General features: G+C 37.8%; 1 protein-coding gene across 1 annotated transcript in view; it reads right to left on the bottom strand.

The window, feature by feature from the left end:
- MAN1A1 (mannosidase, alpha, class 1A, member 1) overlaps positions 1-19,897 on the bottom strand; it is a 293,657-nt gene that overhangs the window by 10,406 nt on the left and 263,354 nt on the right. The window contains exons 8-10 of the mRNA XM_006878992.1: positions 10,984-11,099; positions 3,191-3,410; positions 1,960-2,132 (exon numbers count right to left, since the gene is read on the bottom strand). Of these exons, the coding sequence (XP_006879054.1) occupies positions 1,960-2,132; positions 3,191-3,410; positions 10,984-11,099 (509 nt within the window). The remainder of the gene's footprint in view (positions 1-1,959; positions 2,133-3,190; positions 3,411-10,983; positions 11,100-19,897) is intronic.

The following is a 19,897-nucleotide window of genomic DNA, read 5'->3' as shown; positions in this document are numbered from 1 at the left end:
AGAAGAATAGAGTTAGTGATGTCAAAGATATCTTAGGTTTCCCAGAAAACAATATAAATCAAGGGGTAGGTTCAGCAAGTTTACTAGGGAGGTGGTACCAGGAAATAAGTGGGGACAGTGAAACAGAGGGGAAAAGAGCCAATAAAGTAGGCTAGTGAGTGAGAGCTGTGTGCAGCCGGGCCTCAGTCTCTCTGGAAAGTATTAAGAGAACTGTGTAGATGCATCTCGGAACTATTCTTCCCAGAAAGAAGACTGGAATAGTTATTTATCAAGTCAAAAAACGCCACTGTCTGACGGCTAATTCTGAGGGTACTGACTCCTCACTTTCCAGGAAGCTGGCTCTGACTCAGAAACGAAGCATTGCTGGGTGATGAGGTAGGTGCTGTCAGCACGCAGGAAACTGCCCAATGCAGTCATTACTGAAACACTGAGGACATGACACGGGGCAAGTCTTTGAAATACTTTCAAATTCTTGGAACTCTGCTTAGAAAAGCCTGAAGTGCCTCAGCTCTCTTCCATCATCACTACGTATCAAACATTTGCAGAAGTTACAAGTGCTGAGAATCAGTGAGACCCTGTACTTTGATACAGGCCAACAATTTCACATCAAATGCTGTGCTAGAGTTGAAAATACCCCAATATCCACCCTACACCGTTGATTCTGACTCGTGGTGACCTTGTACATCACAGGAGAACTGCCGAAAAAGCATTTCTAGGGCTGTAAATCTTTACAGAAGCAGACCATCTTATCTTTGCTTTTCTGATGAATAGTTAGTTGGTAGATAAGGATTGCTAATCTTTTAGTTTGCTGCTGATTTTGCCATTGTTTCATCAGAGTTGAGAACAGATTTAAAATAAAAACCCCATGAGCACAAAAACAACTTTATTATCCCACAACCAACCAAACCTCCTGAAGAATCAAATGAAGCTTTCTGCCCACAGGGTGACTGACTTATTTTGACTGATTCTGTCATATTGTCTTCTTTCACAAACTACATCTCTGAAAATTGGATAAACTTAAAAATTAATATGTCCTAATTTTCCAGTGACTGTTTTGGGGGTATATCAATCAATGGTGTTTCTTACATGCAGTGGTATCTTAGATTTTATAAAATACATTAATTATTCCTGATATTTTAAACTTAAACTGATATATACTATTAATCTACAATGTTACACTATTGACATTTTGCAAAATAATTCCCTAAAAGAATTTCTTATAACCAAAGCTTAAATAAGCCTAATGTTAACACATTTTTAAGAGAACAAAAAAAAATTTAATAATGTTGTTGTTATGTAGCTGTCAAGTCCGAACTGATTCATAGCTGACTATCCAGTGGGTTTTCGGGGGCAGTACACAGCAGCACGGGAAGAGACTGCCTATCCTTCTCCAGTGAAGCAGCTGGCATATTAGAACCACAGTCGTTAAGGTTGGCAGTGCAGTTCCTTACTACTGATGAAATAAGAATCTTTGTAAAACACTGGTCTAAGGAACTATTATTATTCAAAATGACTGATGATTAGTGACAAGACAAAATAAATGAACAGGTAATAAGTAAGACTCAAAGGTAATATTCAGTTTAGATTTCCTGAGAGAAGTTATCCAAAAGATGGAAGGTTCAAGTCTACTGAGAGGTATATTGAAAGAAAGTTCTCACAATCTAGAAAAATCAGCCACTGATTCCAAAACCCTATGGAATATAGTTAAGACTCTGACACATGTGAAATCACCATGACTTATAATCAACCCAACAGCTACTGGCTACTAGTTGTGTAATATAAAACTAAAGTCAGGGATACAAAATGACTTGACTGAAAACACCCAGTTGGATGGGAAAAATCCTAGTCAAAACTATGAAAGTCATAGAGAAGAGGACAGGCCAGATTTTCAGGTACTACTGAACCTTTTTTTTTAATGGAGACAACTATCTACAAGAAACAAGCAAATTAAAATATTACCTCTACAGCCTCCCAGGCCCACTTCCTGTACTTTGGATCATGAGTCAGTCGCCACATGTACATGTAAGTCTCAACAACTTCTGGTCGCAGGATGTAGTACTTTTCATTTTGCCTCGTAGCAATGGCTTCAACACCACCATCAAATCGGAAAGCTTCTGGTCCCAATTTCATATCTAAAGGACAGGAAAGGATGACAAAGCTTACTACAGTTTTGGATAACAGTGTCTGTAACTTAAAAGTAGAGCACACTTACATTAAACTAAGAGTACTTAAAACATTCACCCCAAATGCTAAAAATTATTTTAATGATGGCTTAGTCCCAAGGAAGTTTTGCTGTTAACTTAAAAAAAAATGCCTCTCCTATAGTCCAAATCAACCAGTGGTTTCTGGGAGAAATATGGACACACTCTACCCTGCAATTTACTGCCTCAGGAAAGCCCAATTGGGTCAGCTATGAATTTGTTCCAACTGTACATTAATGAGGTGAAGTTAAACTTCACAAAATTTATAACACTAAATGTATATTAAAAATGTAGTCATCTGTAAGAGTCTATTTTAGAAAATGGTAACAAATCTTATTTGTTTATTCATTGGTATTTAATCAGCATGTACTGAAAAGCCACCAGGTAGAATTCCAAGTTCAAAGTTGAGTTTGGGGTATGTCTTTGAGTTGGGACTGTTTTATAGCTGACCCTTCAGTGGGTTTTCAGAGGCTGTAAATCACACAAGAGGAGAAAGTCCATCCTTCTCCCACACAGCAGCAGGTGGATTAGAACCATGTGTCTCTGGGACTGCAGCACAATTTCTTAATACTAGACCACCAGAATTCTTTGTGTAACAAAAGGTTAGCTATTTAATAACATGCTTCAACCTCCTCTAAAGAAGAGGGGCAGTCAGATACATGATGTATTTCATAGGAACACTGAGGAAATTATACTATGACCCAGATTCTGGCTCAGCATTATTTACTCAAGTCATATGTCAATAATAAGTTAGATTGTCTTAACTCTTTACGGACAGAATTTCTGCTTCAATGTAAAGATGTGTCCATATTTGAAAAAAGTGCCTTTTGAGACAAACATATAGATTCCTTTATGGTATTCATTGTTATGATCAAACACATAGCATGTTCTTTTAATGGTAGCAAGGAAAAAATTCTTTAGTGCATTAAAAAGAAAACCCACAACAACATGTAGGTATAGGAGGCTAATGAAGAGCAGTATATACTTACACGTGCGATTGTAAGACTCATGACAGGTTCGGGCAATTTCAGCCCCGAGCTCCAGATAGTGCTGGGCCAAACCTGGGGGAGCCCCCTCAGCCCCCAGTGCAAACATGCCTCCAGCGAAGCAGGTCAAGTGGCCCATTTTGTGCTCAAGGAGGCCCCCTTTCCACTCAGCGATGTATGTTAGTCCCCCGCTAGACTTGCGGATCAAGTGAGTCTCAATTGCCTGAAAAAGACGACTTGCTTATGCATATTCTGTAGCTGAATTGACAAGCAAATTTATCCCTTTTCCCATTATAATAAAAATATTCCCCATAGTAAGCAAACAAAACCAGAACTTACAATTAGAGTTTGGTGCTACAAAACCAATGTGATGTTTTGCTTTTCTGTATTTGTTTGCTACATCTCTACATTATTATTTTTGTTAGTTAAAGTTAGCGGTGGGATTGAGGATGCAAATGCTTGGTTCAATGGTCAATTATAGTCCTCATACCCAAAAGCTGCCCCTTTTAAAGACAGGCCACCATCTTATACACTGTTTGTGAAACTGTAAAATGGTACAACTCTTCTGGAAGACACTTTGGTGTTTCCTCAAAAAGTTGAACATAAAAACTCCATATGACACAGCTATTCCACTACTAGGAATATACTCCAAGGAAACCAGAACTGAGACACAAATACACCAATGTTCATAGCAGCGTTATTCACCATCACAAGAACATGGAAACAGCCCAACTGTCCAAACATAACTGAATGGACTGAGAAATTGTGATACATTCACACAATGGAATACCATACAGCACTTAGGAGCAATGATTTTGAAAAATATTACGTAACATGAGAGATACCGATGAACTAATGCAGTCTCATGTAGACAAACACTGCATGAGACCATTATTATAAAAACAGAAGGATAACTAGTAAAACATGGACAGGAACTCAAGGGGGGAGATGGGAGAGTGGGATGATGATAGGATTGAAACCACAGGGCTGCACTGCACAGTTTTGTGGGTCGTGGGAGTGAGGGGGGAAGCAAAGAGAAGGATCCAGGAAAAAAGGGTAATGATGGGCAAGGTCCAATGCTGACTGATTTATAAAAGAAAGTGCATGAAAATGATTGATGAAACACGGTGTGAATGAAGAATAGTGTGAAACACATGTATATAAACTTTGTAAGCAAACCAATTAAAAAAATAAAATGTGGAAATAAAAGAATTCAACAACAATAACAATAAAACCACAAACAAACAAACAGGCCCTAGAGCAGTGGTAACTATTGGTTCAATGCATTTCCATTTGAGAAATAACACAAAATACAAGAGCTACCTGTGAGTGAAGAACAGAGCATATTTGTGCACAAAATGAAAGCTAATGGCATAACTTGGATGGGAATCATCAACCAGAAAACTGCCTTATACCCTAAGGTTTAGCAAAACAGAGCAGTAAAAGGAGATGCTTAGAAACCAGACAGCTTGGCTTCATATAACAGATCTGACACAGGCTAGTGTGAGGTGTGTGGGTAATGTTTACTCTAGGGAGTTCTGATGGTCTAGTAGGCAGGGTTTGTGCTGGTAACTCAAAGACAGGTGTTTCAGTCCCCTAGGTGCTTCAAGATGGGCAACATCCTCCCGAATGATTTACTGTCTCTGAAAACCCATTTAGAGGGCCAGTTATGAGCCAGTTCTGACTTGACTCATTAACACATCACAACAACAACAGTCTCTAAGTCTCAATATCTTTATATATGATCTGTAAACAATAGTAGTTATCAGAGAGTATTTCAAAAGCAGTAAGTATTATGGCTAACACTTGATAAATCTAGTTTATCATTACCATTTACATCTCTATTGTGTTAACACTTCACAATAATCCTATCAAAACACATGGTATATAATGAAAACATATTTTTAAAAAAAGAGTGAAAATGTTTACACTTGAAAGGAGTGGTAAAGTTTACAAAAATGATTCCTAAAACATCTTTTATTTCTGTCATAAGACTATTAATATTTTCACCAAGAGAAAATAAAATCTTGTATTTTCAAATATGAAGGTGTTTACAAATAGTAACATACACCTACTTTAACTAGAACTCTCCCCTCAGCAATTGATTCTTCTAGAAAGAAATAGATTATAACTGTGTCCATATTTCTTATACTATTACTCAAAAAGAAAAGGGTTTTTTTAAAAACGCATATATAGGAACAGGGATACAAAAAAAAATTTCAATACAGAAAATGAATACACAGGCAGGTAAGATAAAACCTTCATTACCTTTTATAAAAAAATAAACAAAAGATATCAAGATTGTAAGAAATAAATGAACATACCACTTTGCTCATTATCTGGGGTTAAAGCAATTTTTTTATGGTCTGGTTATCACATTAATACTTCCTACTTATTTAATGTGACAGAGCATCTTGGCTATTTGCACTTCTCATATCACAAATTACAATAAAGTCTTTCGAGCAGATACTTGTTCACCACCCAAGAAATTATTCTTTCTACATGGCAAGAGTAATAGCTTCTGAGCATGGATTAGAGAAACGTTGTTATCCTGTTATAAATCCTGACTAAAGTACTCTATTATTCCTGGTATGATTCTGATCAAGTTGCTACTTCTTAAAGTAAACAACATGAACCTCCAAGACCTCTGAAACTGTGGCCTTGTGTGGCAATGACTGACTGGCTCACTGACAATGAATCAGAGACAAAGAGCCAGGTTAAAGCTTAAAAGTACTTTGCTGTCGAAACAAAGGAAAGATACCTCTTTGGGATTAAATGCTTTGCAAGATCCAATTTAACGCTAAAACAGAATAATCTTACCTTGAATAGTTCAACTATCCAAAAACATTAGTGTAAGTGATCCTTTGTTTGAGAACTGGGATCTTACTTTCTTGGTAAATTATAGTAAAAGAAATATAAAAGAAAATGTTGTTGTATACCACTGAGTCAGAGCCAACTCATAGCTGACCCTCCCATGGGTTTTCAGAAGCAATTAAATGCACAAGAAAATACAGCTCATCCTTCTCTGTGGTGATTCCAACTGCTTGCCTTTGGGACTGCAGTTCAGCTTCTCACCCCTAAGCCACCAGACGGCCTTTAAAAGAAAATGTACTACCATTTTTACACCCATTGGTTTCCAAAATTTTCCACTACCTCAAACTGAAACTCTGAACATAGTTAGCAGTAACTCTCATTCCTCCTTTTCAAGGTCATGTTGCTGTTATGTTCCATCCAGGAGGAAGTGACTCATGTTGACCCTCCAGCAGATTTTCAGAGGCTGTAAATTGTATGGAAGGAGATTTCCCACCTTTCTCCTGCAGAGCAGCTGGTAGACTTGAACTTCGTGCTTTCTTTATGAACTTGTATGCTCTAGATGTCCTATATAAATGGAATAATTCCATATTTGTCTTTCTCTAGCTGGCTTATTTCACTTAACATAATGATTTCAAGGTTCATCGATACCACAGTGAGGTGTCAGAACCCTTGGAAATTGGCTTTCCTATCCACTGTGCTAGCCTAGTTGGGGGCATGGTCTCCAGCTATCTTATCTTACCTGTGGACATATGGCCAGATCATCAACAACTGATATTAGACAGCACTTTCCACAGTGGTGGGGGAGAGAGACTATGGCACTGCTGTGAAGAGATTGTGGCAAGGTGTAACCAGGGGAACCCTGGACATGTTAAAGGTTTTAGAGCCTTGGAGCCACAGTTAATGGCTTTACCTGCTGGATGACGGAAGGAAAAGCGGACTTGTAACTACTTTGAGATAAAGTTTGCTGGTCTAATTGAGGAAATCAGGAGTATTTGTGCTGCTGAGCTGACCCTAGATTTTCACTTGTTGACCAAGAAGCTGTCTGAACTAACTGTTAATCTGGGTGGGACTGCAGGACTAACCCTGGACTTGCACTGTGATATTCTTTGCCTCTGCTACTCCCTAACCTAGTTCCTTAATAAATCCCACACATGAGTAAAGTTTGTGAGTTGAGTTGAAACAAACATTGGACCCTGTGATTGGTAGAATTATGTGCAGGAACATGTGGAGTAGCATGCTTGACCATGTAGCTATATGTATGGTGGTGGCTGTTATGTGCCGTCAAGTTGTTTGCAACTCATAATGACTGTATGCACAGAAGCTCTGACCTGTGTTCTATACTGAACCAACCTTATTGTTTCTGACACACCTATCCCCATATCCCCCAGTCACTGAGTCATTTCTCATTGAGGGTTTTCCTTTCTTGTTCTGTCCCCCCAACCTCCCAAGCATGACATTACTCACTAAGGACTGGTTCCTCCTTGTAACAAGCCCAAAGAATGTCAGATGGAGTTTAGAATCCTTGCCTCTAAGGAGCAGGCTGGTTTCATCCTCCCTAGGATGAACCTGCTTGTTTTCCTAGCAGTCCACGATATATTCAATACTATTCTCCAGCACCACAGCTCAAAGGCATCAATTCTCTGTCTACCATTCCTAATCATTGTCCAGCGTTCTGACATATAACAAGTAACTGCAAAGATTATGGCCTGGATCAGGCACACCTTAGTTTCCAGACTGACATTGTTGTTCTTCAGTACTCTGGAGAGGTCCCTAACAGCAATGCAATTTATCTTTTGATTTCCTGGCTGCTGGTACCAAGAGTGTTGATTGTGGAGCCAAGCAAACTGAAGCTGTTAATAATCTCAATCTCTTCACCATCTAACATGATGCTGCCAGTTGGCCCAGAAGTGGGAATCTTTGTTTTCTTGATGTTGAGCTTCAATCCATATTTAAGTATGGTACTAAGGATATTATTTTGGGGAAAGTTCCTCTTTATAAAAAGGGTATTAGTCAGACTCAGTCTTCCCTACATCATTGCATCTTCTCCTTTTATACATAACATGTGCTGGAACTTCATTCTTTTACTACATTATGTTTAGGTAATGATCTTTTAAAGTACAATTTAGGAAAAAAACCAGTAAGCCTTTACCACATTTAAAGTCAAAAGTTCAGTTGTTTAAGCTTTGTTTCCTAAACTGAAAACATGTAATAGATTGAAACTGTTTTCCCTGTTAAGAGGAATATGAAACATTTTCTTAATGGATATTCCTGTCAATGGCTTGTCTAAGTACAATATATTTAAAGTTTTGTGGGTATCATTCTAGAAATTAGGGGAAATATTTCAAAGAATATCTTAAAAGCTACTTTTCCTGGAACATTAAGTTCTTAGGAGGCTATTTTAAAATTAGAATAACTAAGATGACTGCCAGTATGATAATTAGATAACATACTAAAAATCATAAAATATGGTGAAGAACTCTCTAGGTTAAAACCTGAAATACCTTGTAATAAGAAGAAAAGTAAGTTTAGAAGAGGTCATATGGACTGTTATTAGCTTGGTTTTGACATTCATCATATGTCATAATAAATGCAGGTTAATGTTTTAACAAAGGTACAGAGTTATGTAAAGCCCTACATGTGAAATAGTAAAAAGAGCTCTGCCTAGTGATGCTTCCAAAGACCTTGTTATGAGAATATATCTTTAATATACTCAAAGTAGAACAAAGAAAAATTCATTTACAGTTAAATAAAATGGTCTGTGTAAAAAAACCCAAACACCCAGAACTCGTTGCAGATATATTACTGCAATTTTAAATTTCCCACTTAAAAACAAAAGCTCATGGACACACACACACACACACACACACACACACACACACACACACTCACTCTCTCACTCTTTCTCTGTGGTGTGGCATAGTCCTTAGGGAGTTGTATTCATAACCCAAAGGTGGTACCTGTCTTGTGGTTTGAATCAACTAGATGTTCTCTGTGAGGAAAAGATGGACAATCTCCAATGGTGGTGTTTATTGCCTTCCAAAAACCCACTGGAGGATCAGCTAAGGATCAGTTCCAATTCAATGGTAATAAGATGATGATGATATTGAGATAATGATATTAAAATTATATTAATTTTATATTAATAGTATCTAGTAACAGAAATATATTCTCAAATATAACATTAATATTATATTAAATAGCACATATATAGTTTAATGCCAAATAACTGTATTAATTATGTTGTTGTTGTGTACCATAGAGTTGGAACCAACCCACAGCTGACCCTCTGACAGGTTTCAGAGGCGAGGAGGAGATTTAACTGCATGGGAGGAGATTGTCCATCCTTCCCCCACAGAGCAGATGGCGTTGAGCTGCATGCCTTTGGGATTGCAGTGCAGCTTCTTGCCACTATGCCATCAGAGCTCCCCATATTAAAAATTAATTAGATAGTGGTATCATTTAGAACAATGGAAAATGTTCTGCTGAAATAGTATGTTCCTGAGAAGCTAAGTATGACTTCAAACGATTTTTACAAAATAATTTTCTTCTTGAATGTGTTTTCTGTTTTTATTTGTGAGTAAGGCTTACTGTTGTCTGCTGTCAAGTTGGAACCAACTCACAGCTAACTCCCAGTGGGTTTTCAGAAGCAGAAAACTGCACTGGATGAACTGCCCATCGTTCCTCTGCAAGGCAGGTGGTGGAATCAAACCATGAGTCTTTGTCATGGCTGTGCAGATCCTTACCCGCTAGGCGAGAGCTCTCCTTATTAAAGGCTTAAATGGAGATATTTTTAGTTTACTTTTCTACTGGCTACCTCCTACAGACTTTGGTAAGTGTTTTCTTGTTTATCTCAGCTTGTAAATAAACATTTAAATATAGCATGGAAATTCTTACTGCTAAATGAATCTACAACTGTGAAATAAAAAATGATAGATATTTGTACAAATAATTTTTAATTTGAATTTTGGTTTCCCATTCATCCTTTCTGAGGTTACATACGTAAAACTAGCACAAGTGGTTAGGTGCTCACTTTCTAACTGTAAGACTGATGATTTTGAATCAGTGACTCTCTGGCAAAAATATACGACAACTGCTTCTCTAAAGATTATGGAAACCTTATGGGGCAATTCTACATCATTCTCTAAGGTTGCTCTAAGTAGGAACCAACAGCAATGATTTTTCTTTTCTTTGTTTGTTTGTTCTGGCTTCCAAATGTCGTGAGGAAATTTCCCTCACCTATCTGCCTCACATTGTTGCAAAGTCATCCTGGTGGTATAGTGGGGTTATGTATTGGGTCAGCTACTAACCAAAAGGTTGACAGTGTGAGTCCACTAGCTGGTTGGAGGCAGAAAGAATAGGCAGTCTGCCCGCATTAAGACATCTCACCTTGAAAACTTGATGGAAGATTGCCGTGAGTTGGATATGACTCAACAGCAATGGTTTGGGGACATATGGTTAAGGAATAGGGAATTAACGCTCCCACTCATTTTTTACCAAAAGGGCTCTTGAAAAATCATCCAAAATCTACCTTTAAATAGTCGATGAAATGACATTTTTTCTGCAAATTTCCTTAGAGTTAACACTGCATCTGTGTAACTTCATGTCTATGTATCACGAGAGACAAGTTTACTTCACGCAGAGGCAACCATTAGGACTGTTTGAAATCCTGGGGAATTTTAACTTAGTCAATTTCCAAAATACAAATTAAAACTTTATTTAAAAATTGTGGCTTTAAGGAATAAATGTCTATTCTTAAAAGAGAGCCTTTCTCCCAAGTACATGCATCTTTGAGTTTTGCAACATGTGAAAAAAAAAGTCTTACTGCCCTAAAAGAACTAAACACATTAAGAATGATGACTCAATTTGCCTGGAAGTGCTTTGTAATCCATTCATGTAGTACTCTATTGTTTCATTAAATCTTGTTTAACATGCAAGTTATAAATGAGAACGGAAGGCAAAGATGACTTAAATATTGTGCTTACCTGAACAGCATCAAAATACATTTTCTTAGCTTCTACATCTGTCTTGTCAGACATTAACCATGCCTTTAGCAAATATTCATAAAAGCTATCTCCAAGTCCTCCAACTGATACGTGATCTGAAAGAGAGGAAAATGAAGAATCTTAGCATGATACAGCCTTTAATTCAAAGAACACAGCAAAATTACATCAGCAACTAGGATCTAAAAACCCTATGTAATCTGCAACTTAGTGTGAAATTCAAACTCTAACAAATCTCTAATTTTCAGAAAGATATTCTGAAGTGCACAGACGTGCTGCTAGATAATGTGATATACTTGAAATAATTATCAGGGTAGTTTTGTAAATACGAAGATAATCTCCTATAATTCCAAAAAAAAATCTGATTCACTAGTTAAAACAGAATGACAAAATATTTCACAGCATCTATTCAAATGAAATTTTTAATTGCTTTAACTCTCAGTAATGAAAAATCCCACCAAAGCTATACATATAAGCTTATAACACCAGCTTGTGATAATGCATATAACCCTGAGTTCTTGCCGTTATAATTGAGTAATAATTTTACTAGTGTCATTTCACTGGAAGGTCAAAATCCGAGAAGTGGGTCAAGCAGGAAGAGAGCAGAGGGTGAGGACAGGAGAAGTTTTCCTTCCTCAATACTCCATCCCTGATGATCCTCATCTAAGGCAGCACCTTTTTCTAGATCCACCGTGTATATTGGCAACAATTTTGAAACTTGCAAGGTGGATATCACTACCCTCATCTAAAAAGTGAGAAAGCAAGCTTCGAGAGTTCTGTGAGATTAACATGTTGAAAACGTTGCCTGACTCCGGGAGCCTTCCAGCCTCACATTATGATCTCTGCTATCTAATGCTAAATGTATTCTTTTTTCCTACTACTTGCATTAATATTTTATTATTTAAGTATGTTTGCCTAAAAACCACAGACATAATGAATTATTGTTCCTATAATTCTTAGAGAATTTGAGCATTAATAAGAGTGACTTACAATTCAATGGGTGGGTGGAAAGGATCTTTTGTGAAAAACAACGTATTCGAACTTTGTAAATAAATCAGTTTAAAATGAAAAAAAGCATTGTTTTTCATAATGCAAAACTAATTTAATTCATCTAAATAAAAAAAAATTCCATTAGCTTCATGGGAGAAACATAGGCAATCTCCTCCCTTGTGAAAACCAATTGGAGGGTCACCTGTGAGTTGGTTCTGACTCAAAGACAACAACAACAGTGGTGAAATAGATCAGTGCAACCCCATGGAGTAGACAGAACCACATTAAAGTTCTATATTTGTAGTTCACCAACCCTACAGAAGCAGAATATGACATCTTTCTCCCTCAGATAACCTGGTAGATTTGATCAGTCAGCCTTTTGATTAGCAGTTGTGCATGCAAGCACTGCCTTGTCAAAATGAAAGTCAAAGTCACCATCATAGAGTTGGGGGACCGATTTAGAGCTGACTCTCTGGTGGGTTTCTGAGTCTGTAAACTGCCTAGGAAGAGAGTGCCCATCTTTGTCTTGCAGAACCAGTGGAATGTTCAAACCATGACAGAGTGCTGCCTTGGTTAGCAGCATGACTCCCTATGGCCTGCTCCACCAGGGCTCCTCTACTTCACCATCAGTACTTCTTTACTTGCTGACTTTGTTATAGAAAAAGAAATCACTATTTACAGAGTCACCAGGAAACTGACTACTAATACCTACCCAGTAACTCTAGTAGAAATCAAATAGGCACTTGATAATGCTTCTTTTCCTGTTTCTACCCCCTCACTCCCTTAGGGAAGCCAAAACCTATTAATTGTACCTCCTAAACACCTCTGACATCTGTTCCTTTCTGTCCTTGCCAAGATGATTCTTGACCAAGATGAGACTATCTCTTAGCTCCGAGTTTGCAGTGATGATTAACTAGTATTCTAAGTTCAGCTCTTCAGTCACACTAGTGTTCAACAGCAATGTGTACTGGAATGGAAGAGGGAAGATATGAAAGTTTTTCATCATTGCAGAAAGTTCCAGTGCCATCTCTTCTGCACATTAATGCAGAGGAGCCGTAATAACATCAATTAGATCATCCTCTTCTTGAAGTCTGTCAAAGGAAAAGGCTCAGATCCTCAAGGGGCCCAGGAAGCCCCTGTGATCTTAATTTTCTTGATAGCATCAGTCTTACTTCTTTGCTCCTGGACATCTTCCTTTTGGTCTATTAAAAATACTAGGCCCCTTCTGATCTCAGAGGATCCATAAGTGGTTTTCCTCTTTATATAATATATACTTTCAGACCACTTTTGTGATTGGCTAATTCTTACTCACACACAGGATCAACTATTCCTTCCCTATATCCCTTACAGGGTTCTCTTGTTGTGTACTGTGAGGTCCGAACTGACCCACAGCTGACTCTCCAGTGGGTTTTCAGAGGCTGTTAATCGCATGGGAGGAGACTGGTCATCCTTCTCCCGCACAATCACTTATCAGATGCTTCTTTTTAAAAAAAAAAAAAAAATACAGCATACATCTATCATTTCTGGACCTTAATAATGTGGTGGAATTTTTTTCTGTTTCACATGAGACCATAATGCAGGACAGTGAGGACAGGCTTATTATGTTTCCCAGTGTATGCCAGCTTTTCAAAAGTGTCTTTTTCAAAGAAATAAAACCTATCTATCACATGGGGAAACGGCAACCTCTTCAACAAACGCTACTGGCAAAGTTGGATTGCCACCTGCAGAAAGCTGATGTAGGATCCACATCTCACATCAGAGACCTGGGAGTAAACCATAAAGTTCATAAGAGACAAACTGGGATCAAGCTTAAGATGGTCTAGTCTATAGTATAACAAGGCTGACAAATACAGGCAAAAGTGCACTCTGGAGAGGATAAAATTGATGAATGGGACCTTCTAAAGATTAAGTCCCTGTGTGCATAAAAATTTTTTTTCAAATAGGGTGAGAAGAAAACCTACCAACTGGGAACAAACATTTGGCAATACCATCTCAGACAAAGATCTCAAAACAAAAGTTTACAGAATACTCCTGAGCCTCCACAAAACAAAATTTGATAACCCAATTACAAAATGGACAGAAGACATGGAAACTGTTCACAGAGGAAGACAATGATAGCCAACAGGTTCATAAAGTGAAATGCTCAAAATCACTGGCAATAGGAGAGATGGAAATCAAAACCACATTAAGATATCATCTTACTCCAGGAGCAGTGTCAAAATTTAGCAGGGCACCAAGTAATAAATGCTGGAGAGGTGGGAGCTCTCATACACTGCTGATAGGACTGTAAAATGGTACAACTACTCTGGAAGGTGATTTGGCATTTCCTCAAGAAGTTGAACACAGAAACTCAGTATCGCGCAGCTATTCTACTACTAGGAATATACCTCAAGGAAATTAGAACTGAGACACAGAGATTTATATATCAATGTTCATAGCAGTGTTATTCACCAGTGCAAGAACATGGAAACAGCCCAAATGTCTAACCACAAGCGAACAGATTGAGAAATTGTAGTATAGTCACAAAATAGAATACTATGGAGGGATGATTTTGAAAAAAATATTACATTAACTTTGGAAAGACTGGAGAATATTATGCTGAGTGAACTAACTCCTAAGGACAAATACTGAGTAAGCCAATTATTATAAAAATAGAAGGATAACTTGTAAAACATATATGGGGAACAGACGGGTGAGGATGGGTAGAGGTGAAATCACAGGGTTGCACAATTTGGAGGGTGGAGGGAGGAGATAAAGGAATTGGGAAAGATCCAGAGGGGACCTAAAAAGATAGGGTTGTGGTGGGCATAGTCCAAAGGTGATAATTTTATAAAGAATGATTGTATGAACTACAACATGAGTTAAGAATAGTGTGAAGCAGAATATATACAAACTTTGTATGCAAACCAATATAAAATAAAAAAAAATTTAAAAGGAAAGGGGGAAAAAAAAGTCTTCTTGCACATAATACATACTCCATCAACAGCTGACAGGTTGGTGAATAAAGTTACGTTCTTCCAAAAGCACCTTAAAAAGGAACTGTATCTGTTTAAACTAGAAGGGACAGCTTTTTAAGCAGATTAAATCTATGATTTTCTAATTGCAGAAAATCCAGAATTACAGTTTTAATTTTCATGTATAATCGGTTTTTAAAATTGTAAGGCTGATTCTTAAAATAGCAGGGTTTGAAGTGACCTTTACAGCTTCCTAAATAAATCACCATGGAAAACTCTGACATTTGCAAACTGAACAGACTAAGTACCATCTCATCAATAATAAGCCCTGTTGTTATAAACATGATTGCAGGAGACAAATGCACGTGATGCACGGTAAAGCAAACCACTGTCCGGTTACTGTCAAAACAACAAGGACTGAATGAAGTAATGGGAAGTGGCCATGATCCAGACATGCCCCCCGGGGTTACAGCAGTCAGGGCTGAAACTAGCAGTCAGAAGCATCTCAACACCCCCTCACTTGCTAGGATGGTAATAGGGAAGAAGTGAGTTTAGGTATTTGGGGAATATTTTTAAAAGGAAAAAGGGAAAAAAACCCCGACATCTTTTTTTAACGACTTTTGGTAAGTGCTAGGAAATTCCCCATTTTGTATTTCCTGCTTAAAATTTTTCACATATGACCAGAATCAAAACAAAGGATCATACAACAACAAGGAGAAGTAGGAGAAAGTCTTAATATTTTAGCTCATCACCCACCTACTTCCTCCAGGTCTGGCTATTTGTACTGGCAACAGAGCCCCGTATAAACTACTTTGTGGATGTGGGAGAGAACATGCCTGATTTTATCAGCTGACAAGGTTCACCTACCTCTACAAACAACAAACAGTATTTTTAAGGTCAGGTTCTCTAAGTGTAATGCATGCTGTTAAGTCACTCAAATACTATGATTTTCTCTAATTGAATCTATAGTTTTCTTTCTGATTAGGAATACTCTTTCTGCCAAGTTGATTTTGACTCAGAGTGACCTTAGAGGACAGGGTAGAACTGTGCCATAGGGTTTCAAATCTCAGATTGTTACATCTTTCTCACATGGAGCAACTACTGTTGTTGTTGTGTTGTAAACGAGTCATAGTGACCCTATGAATGTAAGACCAGAAAACTTGTATAACTTTCATAGTTTCTCTAAGTTCAGAGTTTCTGGGAGGCAAACTGTTTTGGTAGTGGATGCCAATCCTGCTTCCAAGCTTGTTTTAATTGGGAAGTACCACCAAACACTGTCAACTGTGGGTAACCATTACTGCATTTTATACATCAGTTTAGCATCACAGCAACCATGAGTTACCTCTATACAGCAAATGGACAGAGCAGTGCTATACATACCACTTAGAAAAATGTTTGACCAAAACCAATTAAAACCAGACCTGAGTGCCACAGATTAAAATCACCCACTTTTGAGTTGGTAGCATAATTTTCTATCCATTAGGCCAACAGAGCTCTCTACGACTCACAGAAATTCTATGAACAACAGATCTAACCCTTGTCCCATCCTATGCCATCCTCACAATCCGAGACAAGCTCGAGCCCATTGCTACAGTCACCATATCAATCCATCGTGTTGAGAATCTTCTTCTCTGACCTTCCACTTCTCTCAGCAGCAAGTATTAGGAGTCTACTATTTATCTAACTATGCCACCAGAGCTCTCCCTGATAGGAATCAAGTGAAAAGTCAAAGCCACTCCTATTGAGTTGGAACCAACTCATAGCTGGCCCTTAAGTTTTCACAAGTGATAAACTGCATGGGAGGAGAATGTCCTTCTGTCCATCTTTCCTGACTGAGTGCCTGGTAGATCCAAACCACCAGAGAAGTATGCTCTTTTAGCTAGAAGTACAGCTCTCTAGGGAATACACCACCAGAGCTCCTTCCTGATAAATATATGTCCCATAAAAGCACCTGAAATGAGAATATGTGTTGGAAGTGGTGGTTGTTGTAAGGTGCTGTCTGAGCAGGACTCATAGTGACTCTATAAATAATAGATCTGAACCCTGTCCTAACCTGTGCCATCCTCACAATTTCTGAGACACTTGAGCCCACTGCAGCAGTCACTTTTGTCAATCCACCTGGTTGAGGGTCATCTTCTCTTTAGTCGACCCTCCACCTTTCTAAGCATCATATCCTTCTACAAGGAATAGCCCTTCCTAGCAACATGCCTGAAGAGGGTAAGACAAAGCTATGTTGTCTTTTCCTCCACAGAGCACTTTCTCCAAGATATATTTGTTCTGTTGGCAGTCCATGAGATACTCGGTATTATTCTCCAACATCACAACTCAAAGTCATCAAATTTTCTTTTGCCATCCTTATTCATTGTCTCGCAATGCATACATAGCACATACATAACAAGTCATTGAAAAGGTCATAGCTTGAATCAGGTGCACCTCAGTTCTTAATCTGATATCACTGCTTCTCAATAATTTAGAGGGGTTTCTGATTGCAGACTTTCCCATAGTCTGATCTCCTGGTACCAAGGATATTGACTCTGGATCCAAGTAAGATGAAATTGTTGACCTTTTAAATCTTTTATCCAATCATAATGTTGCCTATCAATCCAGTGGGAAATATTTGTTTTCTTGACATTGAGATGTAATCCATACGGAAGCCTGTATTCTTTCATCTTTTGCAGTAAGTGCTTCAAGTCCTCCTCACTTTTAGCAAGTAAGGTTGTGTCATCTGCATTACACTAGTTATTGGTAAGTCTTCCTCTGATCTTGATGCCACATTCTTTTTCATAGAGTACTGCCTGAGTAATTTGTTCAGCATACAGATTGAAGACGTATGGAGAGAGGCTACAGCCCTGATGTACTCCTTCTTTAATTTTAAACCATGTAGGAGTATTCCCTTTTTCTGTTTATACAAACAGGCTCTTGATTTAGGTATAGATTTTACGTGAGCACAATTAAGTATTCTGGGATTCCTATTCTTCCCAATGTTAGACACAACTTGTTATGATTCACACAATCAAATGTTTTTGTATAGTCCATAATGCACAAATAGACATTTTTCTGGTCTTTTTTTACTTTCAGCCAGGATCCATCTGACATCAACAATGATATCTCTGGTTCCACGGCCTCTTCTATATCCTGCTTGAATTTCTTGCAGTTCTCTATCTATGTACTGTTCCAACTCTTTTCTAAAAGATCTTCAGTTATTTTTTGCTTATAAGTGATATTAATGGTATTATGTGATAACTTCCATTCTGTTGGATAAATTTCCCCCCCAAAATAAAAAAGAATGTTAATATTAGTGATGGAACATTTATGATTCCTTTAGAGTTCATATATCTAATACGAATCTGTTAAAGCATAAATAATTATAGTTGGTATGTTTTGTTGTTAGATGCCAGAGTTGGCTTTGACTTGATCACCTTTCTTGGGGATAAGAATAAATATGGATCTTTTCCAGTCAGTCGGCTAGACAACTGTCCTCCAAATTTCCTGGCATAGACTGGGGAGTACCTCCAGGGCTGCATCTGTTAGTTGAAACATGTCATTGGGCATCCTATCGATTCCTGGGGCCTTATTTTTTTGCCAATGCCTTCAGCAGCTTCAACTTCTTCCTTTATTCCCATTGATTCTTGTTCCTATGACACTTCCTGAAATTTTTCAGTGTCAGTCAATTCTTCAGTGTCAGTTTGAGGTTAAGGGTTCTATTCTTAAACAAGACAAAAAAGCTAAACAAAGAAAACAATAATACAGACAAAGGATTAGAATGTTTACTATTGGGGTCTTTTTCCTTTCCCTATTTTGTAGACTTCTTGGAATCTGAAGTTTTTTCTTAAAGCAATCCACCTATAAAGCCAGTGATGACTAAGTCATTATATAATGCAGTGACAAATGATAAATGTTCTGTCCATAGGCAAACAATTGAATATTCTGGCCCTCGTGGCCATGAGAGCTGATTATATTTATCAGTGACTAGCACCAGATGTTGCCTCTCAGAGGTACCCAAGGAGTAGGGCTTAATTATTAAAAGAGAATAAACAGAGCCATTATTAAAATCAGGAGCAGAAAGATAGTCAAGCCGGATGCGGAACACATAAGCATTTACAAAATTCAAGCAAGCAACACCTACTAGTTGAAGTATTAAGGAAACAGTTTGGGCAAATGTGTGGCTCCGGCTAAGCAGGCCTGATTAGAGAATAAGATCTGTTTTTTTCATTGTGGCTGGAACACATGATGGGTTGAGGAAGAGGCAAGGAGCTCATCAGTCTCGTTTGTTTTGTATCAGGAAACTGGACGATGAGCAATCTAAATACAAAGGGCTCTCTGTACAAGAAAACATGGCCAATACATAGAATATGCGTGACCCGGAAGGTGCAGCTGAGATGTTTTAGGACAAGTGGCTCATTTTGTCTTTTTCCACAGTGACCTCTAAATCCTACAGGAAGAAGGAAATAAACAAGAGAATCTTTTCTTCAACTTGTAAAATCTTTGGTAAGAGTAACTCAAAATAGCTTGTCCTTTCATAGAACTTAGTTATCATATATTTAGAAAGCTTCTCCATGCTGTAGTAGTTCTCAAACCTTTTAGTCTGAGTGTCCCTTTTACACATTAAAATAACTGAGAGGGGACCTCAAAGAGCTTTTATTTATTTGATACCTCCACTGCTATTGGAAGTTAAAACAAAACTTGAGTTGTAGAAATTCATAATAAATACAAAGAATAATTTTTACATAAACACACTATGTTAATAAGTGATAATTTAGAATAAAAATTACATAAAACAAAAAAAATAGTATCAATTCGTTTGTTGATGGGCATTTAGGTTGTTTCCAACTCCTTGCTATTGTAAACAAAGCCACGATAAACATGGGTATACATATATCTACTTGGATGTCATTTATGGTCTCTTTAGGGTATATTCCCAGTAGTGGAATTGCTGGGTCAAATGGTACCTT

This window comes from Elephantulus edwardii, unplaced genomic scaffold (assembly GCF_000299155.1).
Source record: "Elephantulus edwardii isolate Elephantulus edwardi_28Jun2011 unplaced genomic scaffold, EleEdw1.0 scaffold00002, whole genome shotgun sequence".
Classification (NCBI taxonomy): Eukaryota; Metazoa; Chordata; class Mammalia; order Macroscelidea; family Macroscelididae; genus Elephantulus; species Elephantulus edwardii.
The sequence above is the reverse complement of the archived record's forward strand: the minus strand, read 5'-3'. Positions and strand labels throughout refer to the sequence as shown.